The following is a 16,218-nucleotide window of genomic DNA, read 5'->3' as shown; positions in this document are numbered from 1 at the left end:
ATTTACACACAGCCACTCAGTCTCTTACAATCTCCTAAAGTGATTTTCAATTCATTTCATTTCTTTCAAAAATTGAATATAAACACAAGTTTAAGGGACATTAAAAAAATCACATTTTTGGGAAAAATGAACATTATTTTCAAGATATTTGCATGATTTGCAAATAAAAGACACCTTGAAACACAACACTGCCATACTTTCACGTTTAAAACCTTACATCACATTAAAATAACTTAAATTCTTCCCCCACCCCCCTGAATATTCATTAATGGACTCATCCTACTTTTATTTCAAGACAGTCCATTAAGAATTTGAGGGATTTCAATATCAAAATGTTTTTTGTTTTTTTTGCATTAGTTCTTTGAGGATCCTAGCAGGAGTTTCACTAAATGCAAGATAAATAAGGTAAGGTTAAAATTGTATAAAGGCGCATTATGCTGGGCGCCAACTGTTGCATATAAGAACAACCTTCATTCATTAAAAAATAACCATTTAATAACTGATCAATTATTTATATGTTATTGAGCTAAACATGTTTGTCTTACTGGTTTTTAAGCTGATTTCAACATATCTTTTATCCAAATCGCGGCAGTTGATCTGCCTAAAAAACTTTCCTGGATAACTAACCAGTAATTACCAACTTCTCTGCAAGTGAACGACTACTTATAGACTAACTTTGGAATTAAGAATATTTGGGTTTTTCCCAGCTAATAACATAGATACAAACAAACCTTTACATTTACAGCTTTGAAAATGAGCCAAACAGTTGGCTTATCTATTGTGATGGGTAGTGCAGTGTGAAGCTATAACAGTAAAAGTAAGTTTGTACCTACAGATTAGGTGGGAAAAACCCACATTGCCGAGGTCCAGATAACATCTATTCCATATGATTTTTGAATCAGGGTTGAGCTAAGGGAAATAGGATAATTACACTAAGCATGTAGGTATAGCTAAATATTCACAGTGTATACAAGATGAGCAATGATTATCAACATTATGTCATAAAAACATTGAGATTATTTCTAAAACAGAAATTACTAATTACAGATGAAAATAATTTATTCAATGCACAAAATGAAACTTGTCTATTCTTTAACGAAATAAACAAAAATAAATTACAGGATATTAAAATGAGTGTACATTCTATTATGAATATCTGTAATATAATTTATTTCAACTCCTTCAATAAATTTAGGAATGGACCTACACAAATATAACATGCTATTTATCACATATCCAAATTAAGAACTTTTTTTTAGTAAAAAAAAAATGGAACATTTAAGTATTAATTAAGAAAAGAATCCTTTTTACTGCCTAGGTAGATATATTCGACTTCAAAAATTCGACATGAATGCTTCAATTTCACAGTTATATAACATAACGGGCTAAGCGGTAAAAATACTAAAAACAATATCATAAACAAATTGGAATGCAAATGGAATATAAACAAACATAAATGAGCCGCGCCATTACAAAACCAATATAATGGGTTTGCAACAAGCATGGATCCAGACCAGCCTGTGCATCCGCGCAGTTTGATCAGGATCCATGCTGTTTGCTAACCAACCTATAATAAGTAGAAAAACAGACAGCGAACAGTATGGATCCTGGTCACTGCGCAGATGCGCATGCTGGTCTGGATCCATGCTGGTCGCAAACCCATTACGTTGGTTTTGTCATGACGCGACTCAAATTTCCTAACACGCTATCATGAAGTAATGTAAGAGGACAGACCTAGATCTAACTGTACATAATGAAATGCAAGTGTGGTTACAAATAAACATAACAAAGAAATAAATAACATACACATGTTCACATAAGTACATGAATTTGACAAAACGTAAATGAGATTTTTTTTTCATTAAGAAAACAAAACAAAATACAAAACGGAACACTTTAACAAAGAAACGTTGTAGATCTAGTATATCCTAAAGTAAAAACCACATTTAGAATAGGTCAACTTAAAAAAAACAACACCTTCACAGCACACTTATCACCCAAAATATGTCTCATTTTTCATGCAAATATTTCAAAAGTACATTCTAGCTCCAGATATTATTGCTATTTAAATTGCAAGATGATAATTTCTGTACGATTTGAAGTTAAAATGTCCACTATCAAGATATTTCTTGGTTTTTACATATTTATTTTATCTCATCTGAATCAGTCAAAACTCCGCTTCCTCAAACTAACCAGTAATAAGCCTCAAGATTATAAATCCCCTTTTCTGAACAGTCTAAAATGTCAGCATTTTCATTGGTCAGTGTACATTCAGAGCTGGTTTAAAACCAATCTGGAGATTACTGGAGATTTAAGTTTGAGCGTAGAAAAAATCTTTGTAACATTTGACCCAGAGGCCTCAAGGTTATTAAACTTTTTTCTGAGTTCTGTCTCAAATCTCAGCATTTTCATTGGTCAGTGCACATTCTTTGGCAATGTCTGACCAATCAAATGCCTGAGATCCGAGTTTGAGCTATGACGGTCATGAGAAAGCAAGGTCGTAACTCCAGTATGTCAAGAACTTATAATCCCTAGGTTGCCAGGCTAATGCCTTAACCCCAATGCAACCAAAAATTCATTGATAATTCTAAGGCAGCGGTTAGCAAACAGTTAAGTCAGACTGTACCGACCGATGTATGTCAAAATAGACAGGCACTTTATATAAAATTCACTTCCCTTTAAAATAAATTGAAATGAAATATATAAATTAAATGTACAATTCTAAATTAGGAGAACCATTGCTTTCTACAAAATCATGTGTTTACTAAGTGTGTCAACATTCAATATTTATATGTATAAACATTATATCATTGAATGGTTGGACAAAAAAGTGATATCTCTTTCTGGAAATAAAGAACAAGTAAAATCGACACAAGTGTTTCAATGAGCCATCAAACTGCACATTTTTTCCTATTTCATTTATTAATATACAATTTTGCTTTCAAAAGCACATTATTTTATAAAGTTCAGCTTAAAACAGTGGAATCAATTTCACAATACTGAGAATTTTAAAAAAAAATCCCAGTCTGGTTTTACTTGTAAAGCTTTTGTCCCTTTCATTAAGTTCCTTTTATTAAACCAGTCTACTCTGAGGATGTATAACCAGTCTAACGGCTGATGATACTAGTTCCTGGTTCTGAAAACATGATGATCTTGGTCCCCCTTTGGCACCCGTAGATTTCATACCTGAAAATGGAAAACAAATATTCAATTTATGTTATCAGAAATTATAGTTTTATTCAACAGTTTATAAATGGAGAATGAAAAAATCTGTACTAGTGTTTATCTCTTTTCTGTCTTTTTTAAAAAACAACAAAAAAACCTTTACTCAAGTGAAAAATTTAAAAGACATGTCCGTCTTTCAAATATATAAATCATGTAGACTATAATAAATAGATAAATCATTCATCATTTTTATGAATAATTTCAATATAAAAATAATTTCAAAATAACAATTTGACTGAATAGCAAACAGTGAAGATATTTATAAGCCAGCTGGCCTCGAGGTTATAAAACTTTTTTTTCTGAGTTCCGTCTCGAATCTCAGGATTTTCATTGGTCAATATACATTTTGTGTTGGTTTCTGTCCGAATAAATACCTGAGATCTAAATTTGTAGTTACAGGACCTTAATCAAGAGTTACAAGGACATAACTCTATAAAAAGCTAACTCAGAGTTACAGGACCTGTGCCCATCATATAAGATAAGAGAACAAATGTTTGAAGTTTCAATCTGTTTCCCTTCAGTAGCTTTGTAGATACCAACTTGCACCCAAAAAATTAACCAAAATGTGAGGCCGGCACTGACACCAGGGTGACGCTGACAGGCACTGCAGAATGAGAGCAATAGCTCTCCCTATTCTTTTAACAGTCGAGACTAAAAACAATATTTACATAAAAACAACATTGATGGTATCATTCAGTCTCATCTTCTATAGGCATTAAGTTAGGTCCTTCAAAGTTCATCTCCTCCAGGTCTGGTACCATAGAGTCTATGATCTCCTTCTTCTTCTTTGATTCATATATTCCTAAAAATATAATTCATAAACATAAGGCACCAATTAAGATGTAACCCCAGCACTCTCTTCTCTTAAACCTGCAACTTGACTATTTAAGCCACTAGATGGCCCTGGGGCAGATTTTCATGGTATTTTTGACATGCTTCACATCTAACAGCCCTTTTTTGAAATATAAAATAACCAAGAAGTATTTTGCCTAAAATCTTTTGTATAGCTTCTTTGCAACATTTGAAATAAAATGGCAGAGAAAATATCACAAAAGATTCACTTAAATGTACTTTGTGAAAAAAAATCAGTTAACTGTCAAAAATTTGAAAATCCGGGGGCGGAGTAAAATGGGGTCATGAACTGCAGGTTGTATGGCAGTGTTAACTTTCCAGTAGAAACTTGAAATATTACTCTAGGAAGGGAGCTGCTGATCAGTAATAACAAATGTTATCGTCTGCTATAGTGTTTGTTTACATCAGCTAAATTTAGCACAGGTACAGCGTCCTTTGCATGATTTATCTGATAAACACGCCTACAAAATTCTCCCTACCAGGGCAGGGTTTTTTGCGGCTTTAAGGCAGTTCAGGGGAAAGTGGGTTAATTAGAGTATTAAGCTTCTATTACTAACACTGTACCGTCTGGACAATGTGGTTCATTCATTTCCGCACACACATTGGATAATCTTACTCGCATTGCAAGGGTATTTAGCTGGGACATTACTCACATTGTGAGGGCATTTAGCTTGGACTTTACAATCTGAGGACCTGACCAAGAGTATAATAATTCAAACTTTTAAAGTCACCACTGCACCCTCATGTTCATTTTATAAAATAAGCATGGTATTGGTTAAATTAATTCCATATTTGTTTTAGTATATAACCATTATTCTTTACTCAATCATAACAATTCAAAATGTTGAGAAAATGTGGAGAAAACGGGTAAAATTCATTCCATATGCATTTTAGCATACAACCATTATTCTTTACCCAATTCAAAATGAAGAAAACAGGTATAATTCATTCCATATGAAATACACAATGCAACCAATATTCCTATCATTGAAATTGCACATGTATGTTAACAATTCAAAACATTTTACTCACCATCAGGTTCATGTTTCTTTGGTGCTCCTATATTTGCTAAACTAGGTATTCCATTCATATTGATATTATCTTTATCATGTGACCTTGCCCTGCTAAACTGAGAGCCAATCAGAGTCTCCGTATCATCGTTGTCATGGTGATCCATGTCGCCATTCTCTATCACTGTTTTACGTGTTGAGGACACCTTGTTTTTCTTTTCTGCTTTGTTGGGTTGTCCCCCTTGTGACACTGGAAAATAAATTATTATCAAGTGTTGGCAGCACATGACAAAACAATCAGTGCAGTAAGAGTTTAAGTCCAACTATATTTAATAGGAGTTAAGTTGTTACTGCACTAAGGAGATGATATAAACTTTTTGTTTATATTGCACAACATTTGATGATATTTTCATAACAAGAGCCGTCCAAATGATGGCATATTTAAATATTTGCCAAGTTATAGCCAAGAAGGAAGTGCAAAAGAATAAGTAAGAAAATTATAAATGACATATGGAAGAGGTCTACTGTTAACCTGAGAAAAACAGCAAAAGAAAAGAATGACCACATGACTACAGAAATTTTTTAACCAATGATCCTTAAGTTAGGTTCTTTTTGAAAGAGCCAACTATAAATGCTACCTCTATTTCATCTTAACTTTAGGCCCTTTAAGATTAAAATAAAATCTTTAAGTATGCCTTTGTAAAATATAACTTTTCAAGGTCAATTTAAACCCTAGAGTGATGCTTTTTATCACTTTTCAGACCTACACCACAAATGCCACAATATTTTCAGAGTAGTCAATTATACAGACATGATAAGTGAAAACTGAATCTCTCTAAAAATAGCAAAGTGGTTGCAAAAATAATTGTTTGTTTAATTTTCTGATTTTATACTGCTTTAAGACTATCTTAGTCATAAATTGTAAGTCAATCTACCTAACAGGCTTTCCTAGGATATGTTACCAGTAATTACCAATTTCTTAGCGAGTTACCAGTTACAAATCCTGCATGATTTTAAAATACGCCGAAAAAGTCAAATGACCATTAGACTTGATGTCCCAGATAAATCATCACATAAATTTCGTCACACTAAAAACTAGGGACCCCCGGTTTACTAATCCCATGCTCTCCCTATTGAGCTAAGTGGGCCGGTTGCCATTAATAACAACAAAAACATATAAAAGTAAAATGTTTACCACTCATATTGACCGGTAGACCATCCACGAGTCTGGCACCTTTACTAAGTTTATCACAGAGTAGAGCTATATGTTTCTTAACTTTACTAGTGTCTTCTGGGAGCTTCAGGGGTTGTGGGTTTAACGTCTGATCCTTAGCCGACTTGGCGAGCGTTGTTCTGAGAAGATGAGTAACTGATGCGTCTACAGTCTCTTCCCAGCCCTGAAATACATACACTCACATTTATCATATCAACCATGGCACAGGAGTGTAATAAGGCCATTTAATAAAAACGATATTACACTAGTGTAGTAACACTTTGACGTGACGTCATTTCGATGTATATAAACATAGCGTTAAAGCACCCTAATGTGAGCGTTAAACTTAAGACACGGCAATGAATAATGAATTTTATTGACTGTATACTGTTCTTATTTTGCATATGTGATAAATAGAATATTACATTCATATAGATTCAATACTAAATTTATTGAACTTCTTGAATAAAGTAATATTTTGCTCATCAGAGGCTCACATAACATGATTTTATTCAACTCATTCAATAAATTTAGTATTAATCTATTATCTACACTCATTCAATATCCTCCATTTATGACATATCCCTGCCACTTTTATGACTCTATAAAAACAGTATAGTATGGCATGGAAATGCATATATTTTGACACATCATATGTGTTATACAAACATAGCATAAACACATGTGTAATGTTAGTGTTACAGTTTAAACATGTCAGTCTAGAAAAGTATTATCTTTTGTTGTAAACTGTTCTTGTTTTTGTGAAAATGATAAAAAGAATATCATATTCATACAGTTTCATTACTTCATTTATGCTTGTCTTAGGCTCACTTGATAAAACTTTATTTAATAAATACTGTTTATTTTGTATAAAATTTAATTTAATAAATACACATCAAAATCTTGATTGTATAAACTAATTAAATTAGTAAGGTTTTTCAAGGTCAATTTAAACCCTGGAGTGATGATTTTTATTACTTTTGTGGCCTACAGCGCAAATGCCACAATATTTAATAGAATAGACAATAATACTCACTGCGTCGAGCGTATCCGTCACCTGCGACGTTATACTAGACTTTAACACACCGTATTCCTCCTCTGACATGTTAGTCCACAATTTGAGTATAAAATTAAACAAGTTTGTAGCACAACTCAGTGAATTTGAAGCCACTTCAAGAGCTAAGTCATTCTCTTGTATAGTCTCCGCAAGATGGATAAGTTGTCTGTACGTCCCTTCAAGTAACGTGTCCAGGTTCTGTAATGGCGCTGGCGTTTTGTCTTTGAATCGGGTCAACAGTCGACGCTGAATTGCACGGAATTGCGAGGCTCGCTGAGACAGCATTTCCTTACAGCCCTCGGCATTTACCCTGTGCTGTAGTATTTGAGAAAAAAAAACATTGTAAATATATCATCATACTTTATTTGAAAGGGATTATCTAGAATCTGGTATTCGATAATCTTTCTTAAACACATCTAGCGGGTAGGTAGATGCGTGTTTAATCCAGTACTGTAGTATGAATTTAAACTATACTAGATACTCTTCAAAGGAGGAGAATCATTAATCGTGAAACTTCCGGAAACAGAAACGTGGTTTCTATATTTAACATGTGACATTCAAATAAACCTTACTGATGTAATATATACACTTTTACATGCAAATTATCAAAATGAACCTACAAGAATTATTTTTATTTCTAAAACATGTTCCATTTTTGGTATCTTATTGAGTTTCCAAAAAGTTACTCATTGGCCATAAAGATGAACTATCTTTTGCTTCTTTTGCTTTTTGGCAATTGAAATAATTATAGTGATTTAGTATGGAAGTAAAATACTACTTGGTTAATATTTTTCTACATTTACAACACAAAACTGCATGTTTGGTGCTAATTTCTTCAGTTATTTAACATCTAACATGCACTAAATCCATCATCAAAGAATCATTGAATACATGATTAACTTTTCTATTGAGTTAAAAAAAAGAAAAGATTTCTGCGGCATTATGATTCTATCATGGTATAACAAACCCCCGATGTTTGTATGTTCATGCTAATTATTTTGACTTTGGTTTTTTACCAATCACAAGTATTATATACAATTTTAACACGGAAAATTTGTAATACTAACCTCAAAATGGTTTTCGATGATGTCAAAATAGTCATTTAGTGGAACTTGACCACTGAAATATAGACTAAATCCTGAACCCTTACTGAAGTGATTGTTGAGTCGGGAGGCTAAATCTCTCGCTACATACCACAGTCCTTCAAACAGGTCACACTGTAACCGGTATCGATCTGAAAAATAGTAATTCATTAAAATGATTGTAACACAGTCTGGCAACCTTTCTATTGAAGTTTTGAGTTTAATCATATACCCTCACATGAACAGAGCTTTAACTTGTGAACAGGTATCAGTGACCCGCCTCCAGTTAGTGCACTGTTTGTTGTGGATAAAAATGGAGCATGCTTGTTGATTGGCTCATTTATTTTCTGGGATTTATTTATTGTGACAACAGGGACATGGATATCAATAGAAAAGTCATATTTAGATGCTTTGTACCTTGGTTACATTTTTCTGGGGTTTCATATTGTGGCAACAGGGAAAGTGTTTTTATTTTTGCTCATGATACAAAAGAGAGAGAACATTAAACTACTTTGCAATATGAATTATGCCCCCTCATTCAAATCAGATAACCTCACGTTTTGATGCTTTTTTATATTACTTACCCTCTTGTTATCTTGATTCTTCAACATTTTGAACAGTGTAAGTTTCTTTAACTGTATTTCTACCCGAGTAAATCTCTATGCCACAGATAAATGATTTTTTTCCTGCTTGTATGTGTATTTTTTCATATCTAATTGTGTTTTCTAATAACATATTTCTCGCAATACATTCAGATAAACATGGATCCTGGTTTAACGTCCAAGATAGTGTCAAATCTATCTAAGACATCCGATGGTATTACACCTCCCCCTTTGAAATGTTTCTGTTATCTTATAAAGATCAAGTAAAGTTTAAATAACTTCTATTACACAGTTTTCATTCTTTCCATAATCATATATAAATTACTGTAGCATTGCCTTAAAGTGACAATTTTAATCTTACTGTTTCCAGTCTTGACAAAATCAGTTTTTCTATGTATGTAGTTTATTAAAAAACTTACTTGAAGTTTTTGAGGCAAGTACTGTAACTACTGGACCACCAAAATATTGAAAACCAAGTGCTGCCCCCTGACCACCTGCATTCTCTCCTAATAAATCTGTAAATAAACAAGTGACAAGAAATTGTAACAATATTACATAAATTATACAAACAAAAACCAAGGGGCCATAAGTCATGAAAATTAAGACAAGGTGTTCCAGGGCACTTCATGACACCAGGGCATTTGATGACACCAGGGCACTTGATGATACCAGGGCACTAGATGAGACCAGGGCATTTAATGACACTAGGGCATTTGATGAAATCAAGGCATATGATTAAAACAGGGCATTTGATGAAAGCAGGGCATTTGATGTCACTAGGGCATTTGATGAAATCAAGGCATTTGATGAAAACAGGGCATTTGATGAAAACAGGGCACTCTATGACAAGCTTTCTGTGACAGATACACACACTTTTGTCAGGAAATTAAATTTTATCAATTTCTTTGACTACAGATAAAAGTGCTTATTGAAACTGTCTTAAGTTAGTCCTAAAGTTGGTCTTATGTCCTAGGTCTAAGGATACATTTAGGACTTTCTATGCAATGCAGTGTATGTCCTATGTAATGTACACCAAACTGAAGAACAAGTGGTTCTTCTGGAATAGTTTTCCATTTGGTTTTCTGTTAGCTACTATGGATAAATTGATATAAATAAATCTCAATTTCATAACAAATTGTATGTAAGCAAAATATTTCACATGTCACCATATCAACTCACCGGGGAATACGTCATTAAGGTTCACAGGTGGTTTGTTGGTATCAAACGTCAGTTTGTGTATAGCATTTTTCACAGGTAAAACTGGCTTCACGATCAACTTCAGTGGAAGCTTGATATGTGCTGAAGCAATCCGCACAGCTCCTGAAAATATAAATATCATAAAACTTAACACCCTGCAATTCTTGCATGGACTTGTCCAGATTTCTAATTTTGGAATTGTCCATTATCAATTTTGGGAACATGAAAAGATGGAGTTAATGTAAGCAACGGTATGTACATGGTCAGACTGCACTGATGTTCAGGCTGGCATGACACTATGGATGAAGGATAAAAGCCTTCCAGACAAAAGTCCTCCCATCCAAAAATGACAAGGCGGACAAAAGCCCTACAGTGAAAATGACAGGGCGGACAAAAGCTCTCCCGCAGCAAATACATATATGTATGTTAAACAGTTTTTATTTTCTTTTCAATGCACTCAACATATTAAAATTGTAATCATTAATATTTTTGGTTTCCATTGGCATAAGCATGTTTGTATGAGCTTGAGCCCATTCCTGACAGGCATCTGAATAATAAGTGCTAAAATTTGGAAGTGCATATTCATTCACGTAAAAATGAGAGGATTACTCCCATGTAAAGTTTAGATTAATTACTCTCATGTGAAGTTTAGATTTATAGAGTAATAAATGATGAAAGAATTAACTAAAATTAAAAGTCAAAGACATTTATAATATTTTTAATACAGTAAAATCTCCAGTATCATTCTGACTTATAATTTTGTCAAGAAAATGACATAAATTAATAACTTTTTTATCATGATAACAGTTATTTATAATAAGTGGGTTTCTTTTTGTACATAATGAAACATTTTCCTGCATCTATTGTCATGAGACAAGGTTACTTGTCAAAAATGGTAACATTTAAAATTGGAGAACACAACAACTTGCCTTCATCATATAACATTTATTTGAATTTGATTATATTCTTCAACTATAAAACAAAATCTGAAGATAATATAATAAAATAACAAATATGAACAATCTATAACCATCAACACCTATACTTACTTTTTTTATAACCGTCTTCTTCTAACATAATGAAAAAGATATCAGTTTTCAGGAACTAAAAATAGCACTAACATATCAAAAGATCTTGTTTCATTAAAGTAATACTGATCTAAATCCAAGATTGAATTATAACATTCATTGGGTTTGAAGTTACCTCCCTTTAACTGTGATATTGTTTACATTATTTTGTTGAATCATCTATTTGTTTGTTTTAAATGCTGATTTGAGCCGTGTCATGACAAAATCAACATAGTGCGTTTGCGATCAGCATGGATCCAGACCAGCCTGCGCGTTCGCGCAGTCTGATCAGGATCCATGCTGTTCGCTATCAGTTTCTCAACTTGTAATAGAGTTGGTTAGCAAACAGCATGGATCCTGATCAGACTGCACAGATGCGCAGGCTGGTCTGGATCCATGCTGGTCGCAAACCCATTATGTTGGTTTTGTCGTGACGCGGCTGATTTTACACTATTTTCTCATATCTTAGCAGTTGATCTGCCTTACTGGCTTTCTTGGATAAGTAACTAGTAATTAATTGGTTTATACAGAATTTATTTTAGTCCTATTGTATAGGAAGCTATAAGCTTATAGACACACTTTTGAATCTGTTCCTATAACCAACCAGTAATAAGCAATAAGTGTGAAGTTTCTTGCTGAAAGAAACAAGGACTTGCCCCTTAGGGGGTTTCACGCATGTGGCTAGCAATCATTGGATTGCTAGTATGATGCGTTAACCACTCGGCCATGCAAGATTTCTTAGGGCCAGGGTATATCTATTGTAACCTTGTAGGGGGTGTGGGGGGGGGGGAATTTCTTAAGTTTACAAACAGTAAAATACTTTCAAGTATCATGAATTTGTTTAATGACAATTTTCATTTGAAATAACTGAGTTATATTTCATCATTCAAAAACATACAAGCTGTTGTCTGATTTGACGGGAAAAAAAATCTGTTTCATAAAATCTTCATTAAGTTCTAGTCAGACAAATGACACGCATGTATATATGAGCCGCGTCACGACAAAACCAACAAAATGCGTTTGCGACCAGCATGGATCCAGACCAGCCTGCACATCCGTGCAGTCTGATCTGGATCCATGCTGTTCGCTATCAGTTTCTTTACTTATAATAGGATCTGTAAGCGAACAGCATGGATCCTGATCAGACTGCGCGGATGCGCAGGCTGGTCTGGATCCATGCTGGTCGCAAACCCATTATGTTGATTTTGTCGTGACGCGGCTCATATATTAGTTACCAGTTATTGATGCAGAATTTATTTGATTTTTATCTCTGCTCAGTAAATAACCATTCAGTAGGCTATTAAAGTACACATGTCTAGCACAAGAAAAAAAAAAAAAATTACCTGTGGTACTGATGTATTTTGCCGACACTTCTGCCATCAGTTCCGAGGGCAAGGCTTTCCCCCGGATAAAGAAAGCACAGAAAGACTCTGAAGGCTGGTTGGGATCTAAAATATGAACAAAGATATTAAATCCCCACCTTTTTTACTGTAAATAGATCTACTAAGCATACAAAAATTAAAATATAAGTAACATAAAGACCCACTGCATTATGCCACGACCATGTTTATTCATATGACACCAGTTCTTGCTGGTTCCAAGAAGCAGACTCAAAAGTGATTAATAGAAGTTGCAAGAACTTGTTTCTCAATAGAGCTAAAATAAATATCCAAAAACCAACCAACTGCAAAGCGAGATATTATAAAAATTGAAAAATGAAAAATGTTTCTAATTGGGGAAGAACCTTAAATAATGGGTTATAACGTTAAATGTTTCTAGAGTTAGTTGGAGCTGAATATTAAGGCATAGGTCATAGCTTTCAATGTTTCTAATTTGGGCAGAATTTTAACTGTTTCTAGTTGGGGTTGAATCTTAAACTATGGGTCATAACTTTAAATGTTTCTAGCTGTCGCAACAACACAGAAGAAGACATAACGAAGGAAGGCCTCAGGTGCCACTCAGTGCTACATGCACTAAAATATAAAATTTGATCCGCGTCACGACAAAACCAACATAATGGGTTTGCGACCAGCATGGATCCAGACCAGCATGCGCATCCGCGCAGTCGGATCAGGATCCATGCTGTTTGCTATCAGTTTCTCTACTTACTACACAGTTGGTAAGCGAACAGCATGGATCCTGGCACAGTCTGATCAGGATCCATCCTGTTCGCTTACCAACTCTATTACAAGTTGAGAAACTGACAGCGAACAGGATGGATCCTGATCAGATTGCACAGATGCGCAAGCTGGTAAGGATCCATGCTGGTCGCAAACCCATTATGTTGGTTTTGTCGTGACATGGCTCAAATATAACATTTGATACTTGGAACATGTTATACATACCAACTGCTGCTATATTGAAGGAGTTCAAGTTACACGCTAGGGGCCACTGTATATGTACTGACAATTTGATATTCTCTAGAAGAAGACGGGACTTTAGTTGAATCTGAAAATAAAAACATGCAACAAAATTATAAGATGGAAGTCTTAGAAAATCTTTCTCCTCCAGGCCAAAAAAGAGAATGTATCAAGGCATGGGCGGGTCATTACATGACTTCAAGTGGCAGTTACAATGGGTCGTAGAGTGTCAATTTAAAGAGTAGAATGTCCATGACGTTAACCAGTCCAGTTGTAATAAAGATATAAAATTTGACTGCTTCCTTAACTTTTTTGCATATTTGCATATCCCCTGCATGTTGCATGGTATGTTTTTGTTGATGTTTTGTTTTGTTTTCATTTTTTTAGTGGGTGGGGGGGGACTAATAGATTTTATTGATTAAATTTCTGACATTCTCCCAATGACATGCTATGTGTATAACCTCTGGAAATTCTGATCTAACACTATATTACTACACGTCCTAACAAGTTATATTACTACACGTCCTAACAAGGTATATATGTGTACATGAACACCAATAAAACTTGCATACTAAAATACATGGATGCAAAGACTTAATCTATGTCAAGCAATATTCTCAGTGCAAATAAAATATTTGGAATTTCATAATGGAAAACCAGCTTTCTAGAATCATTTAAAGGGAAAAAAGCAATGATTTTTATGGGAACAGTAAAATTCAGTTGTTTTCAAAATCTTATACTGTAGTGCAGTGGCAGAATGAGAATGGCAGACTGGTCAAGGCTTTGGACTAGTAATCTAATGATCGCTAACGGCATTGGTTCAAACCCTGACAGGGGCAAGTTGTTGTTTCCTTGAGCAAGAAACTTTACACTCATTGCTCAGTACTGGTTGGTTCCAGGAACACATTCGCAAGTGTGTTTAAAGCTCATAGCTTCCTACACAATGAACTAAAATAAATTCTGTATAAACCAATCTTATAGTGGCTGCTCAACAGAGTTGTAACATAAAATGACTGTTATTTTATGTGCAGGAATTTTGGTGATTGGCAGAATATAATGTTTCAGAACAAAATATTAAAGGAACTCCACTCAGGTCCAAAAACATAGAAAAAAATCAATTTTTTTTTCAAAATTACTATTCTGGAAAAACAGAGACAGCAAATTTTTTGAAATTTTGCAGACAAACTGTTGGGCTATATCTACATCAAATAGAACTTTAATCTAGAAAAAAAGACGATCCAGTCCTGTCATGTCAAAAGACCGCTGTAGAGTTCCTAAAATATGCATCTAGTTTACAAGGGCTTTAATTCTTTAGACGCCAGTTTGTACATGTGCCATCACTCTTATTAAAAATATACAAACATATTTCAAACAGGCAATTTGGAATGATTATTTTTCTGAATATAACCAATACATAAAGACAACAGTGAACTGCAGGGCTTTTTTTGAAACATTTGGGAACAGCTCTGCTTTTAATTTGAGGGGGGGGGGGGGGGAAAGAGGGGAATTATATGGTATATTTGCAACAGGGTAAGAAAAAACTTGAATATTTTCTTTGGAGAAGTCATCCTTAAACGGCCTTCGCTATAGAAGGTTAATAAGCCCTGAGCTGATATATAGCTTTACACAACTAAAGATCAAGAAACGAGTCGTAACAGAGATAATACATTTGTACTATCATCATTCGAGAACAATCACGAATCAAAAATCAAACAACTTTGAAACATTTAAGATGAACATTTTCAAATTATCATTTATCAATACCAAGAATACTGGTAACAGAAGTTAATTGATCGCATCTCGCTATCTGTCCCCAATCTATTAAGTACAGGCAACATTTGGCATATTAATTTTCATTAATTATTTATTGACAACAAAGTTTGGTGTCAGAATTCAGTATGTTAATTACAGATGTTATCAGACTGTGTGACTATGACGATTTTTCTTTTCCACCGAAAATTAAAAAAAAAAAAAAAGAGGAAACAAAAACTCTGATACACTTCTAATTGAATGTTGACTGAACACATTTTACCTATCTCAGTGTCAATGTATGACTTTAATTCATTGCAAATTGTACAAACCTCACCTCTGTATAAAGTCAATAAGTCAGTTTACTTAATTAACTTAGTTTCTTTAAATAATGAAACTTTTTTTTTTTAAAAAACTATTCACCTTCAGTTGGAAACACATGTAATCTGGCCCAATTTCCAAGTGAAACTTTCAATATGTAAACTTCATTGAAGATAATCTACCCTACCAAAGCACCAAAATTTTCATTTACTATCATTTCAATTTTTCCTCCATTTTTTTTTTTTTTTTTTTTTTTTTTTGGAATGGGGGAAGTGTGGTGGGTCAGGAAAGTTAGAGGGAGTGCTTTATGAGAAAGGTATACCGGTGCCTCATATTTCCGTGGTAATTAACTGTTCAAAACAGACAACAAAAGTAAGAAGAATGAAATTCGGGAAAATATAATATTGAATATCGTAGCAAAGACATGTCAAGTACACCATAGTTTATTTCATTTAATGTTTGCATGTAAGCAATTATGTACAC

The 16,218-nt window shown here is 33.9% G+C and overlaps 1 protein-coding gene across 1 annotated transcript in view; it reads right to left on the bottom strand.

Annotated features, from left to right (window-relative positions):
- Positions 1-579: 579 nt before the first annotated feature.
- LOC132751049 (protein PTHB1-like) overlaps positions 580-16,218 on the bottom strand; it is a 41,331-nt gene continuing 25,692 nt past the window's right edge. The window contains exons 14-23 of the mRNA XM_060741157.1: positions 13,651-13,753; positions 12,649-12,753; positions 10,221-10,361; positions 9,461-9,556; positions 8,425-8,591; positions 7,337-7,672; positions 6,283-6,484; positions 5,110-5,337; positions 3,894-4,027; positions 580-3,186 (exon numbers count right to left, since the gene is read on the bottom strand). Coding sequence (XP_060597140.1) covers positions 3,915-4,027; positions 5,110-5,337; positions 6,283-6,484; positions 7,337-7,672; positions 8,425-8,591; positions 9,461-9,556; positions 10,221-10,361; positions 12,649-12,753; positions 13,651-13,753 — 1,491 coding nt within the window. The 3' untranslated portion in view covers positions 580-3,186; positions 3,894-3,914. The remainder of the gene's footprint in view (positions 3,187-3,893; positions 4,028-5,109; positions 5,338-6,282; positions 6,485-7,336; positions 7,673-8,424; positions 8,592-9,460; positions 9,557-10,220; positions 10,362-12,648; positions 12,754-13,650; positions 13,754-16,218) is intronic.

This window comes from Ruditapes philippinarum, unplaced genomic scaffold (genome assembly GCF_026571515.1).
Source record: "Ruditapes philippinarum isolate M1 unplaced genomic scaffold, ASM2657151v2 ctg1868_1_1_1_1, whole genome shotgun sequence".
Lineage (NCBI taxonomy): Eukaryota > Metazoa > Mollusca > Bivalvia > Venerida > Veneridae > Ruditapes > Ruditapes philippinarum.
This window is presented reverse-complemented; position numbering and strand designations above follow the sequence as displayed.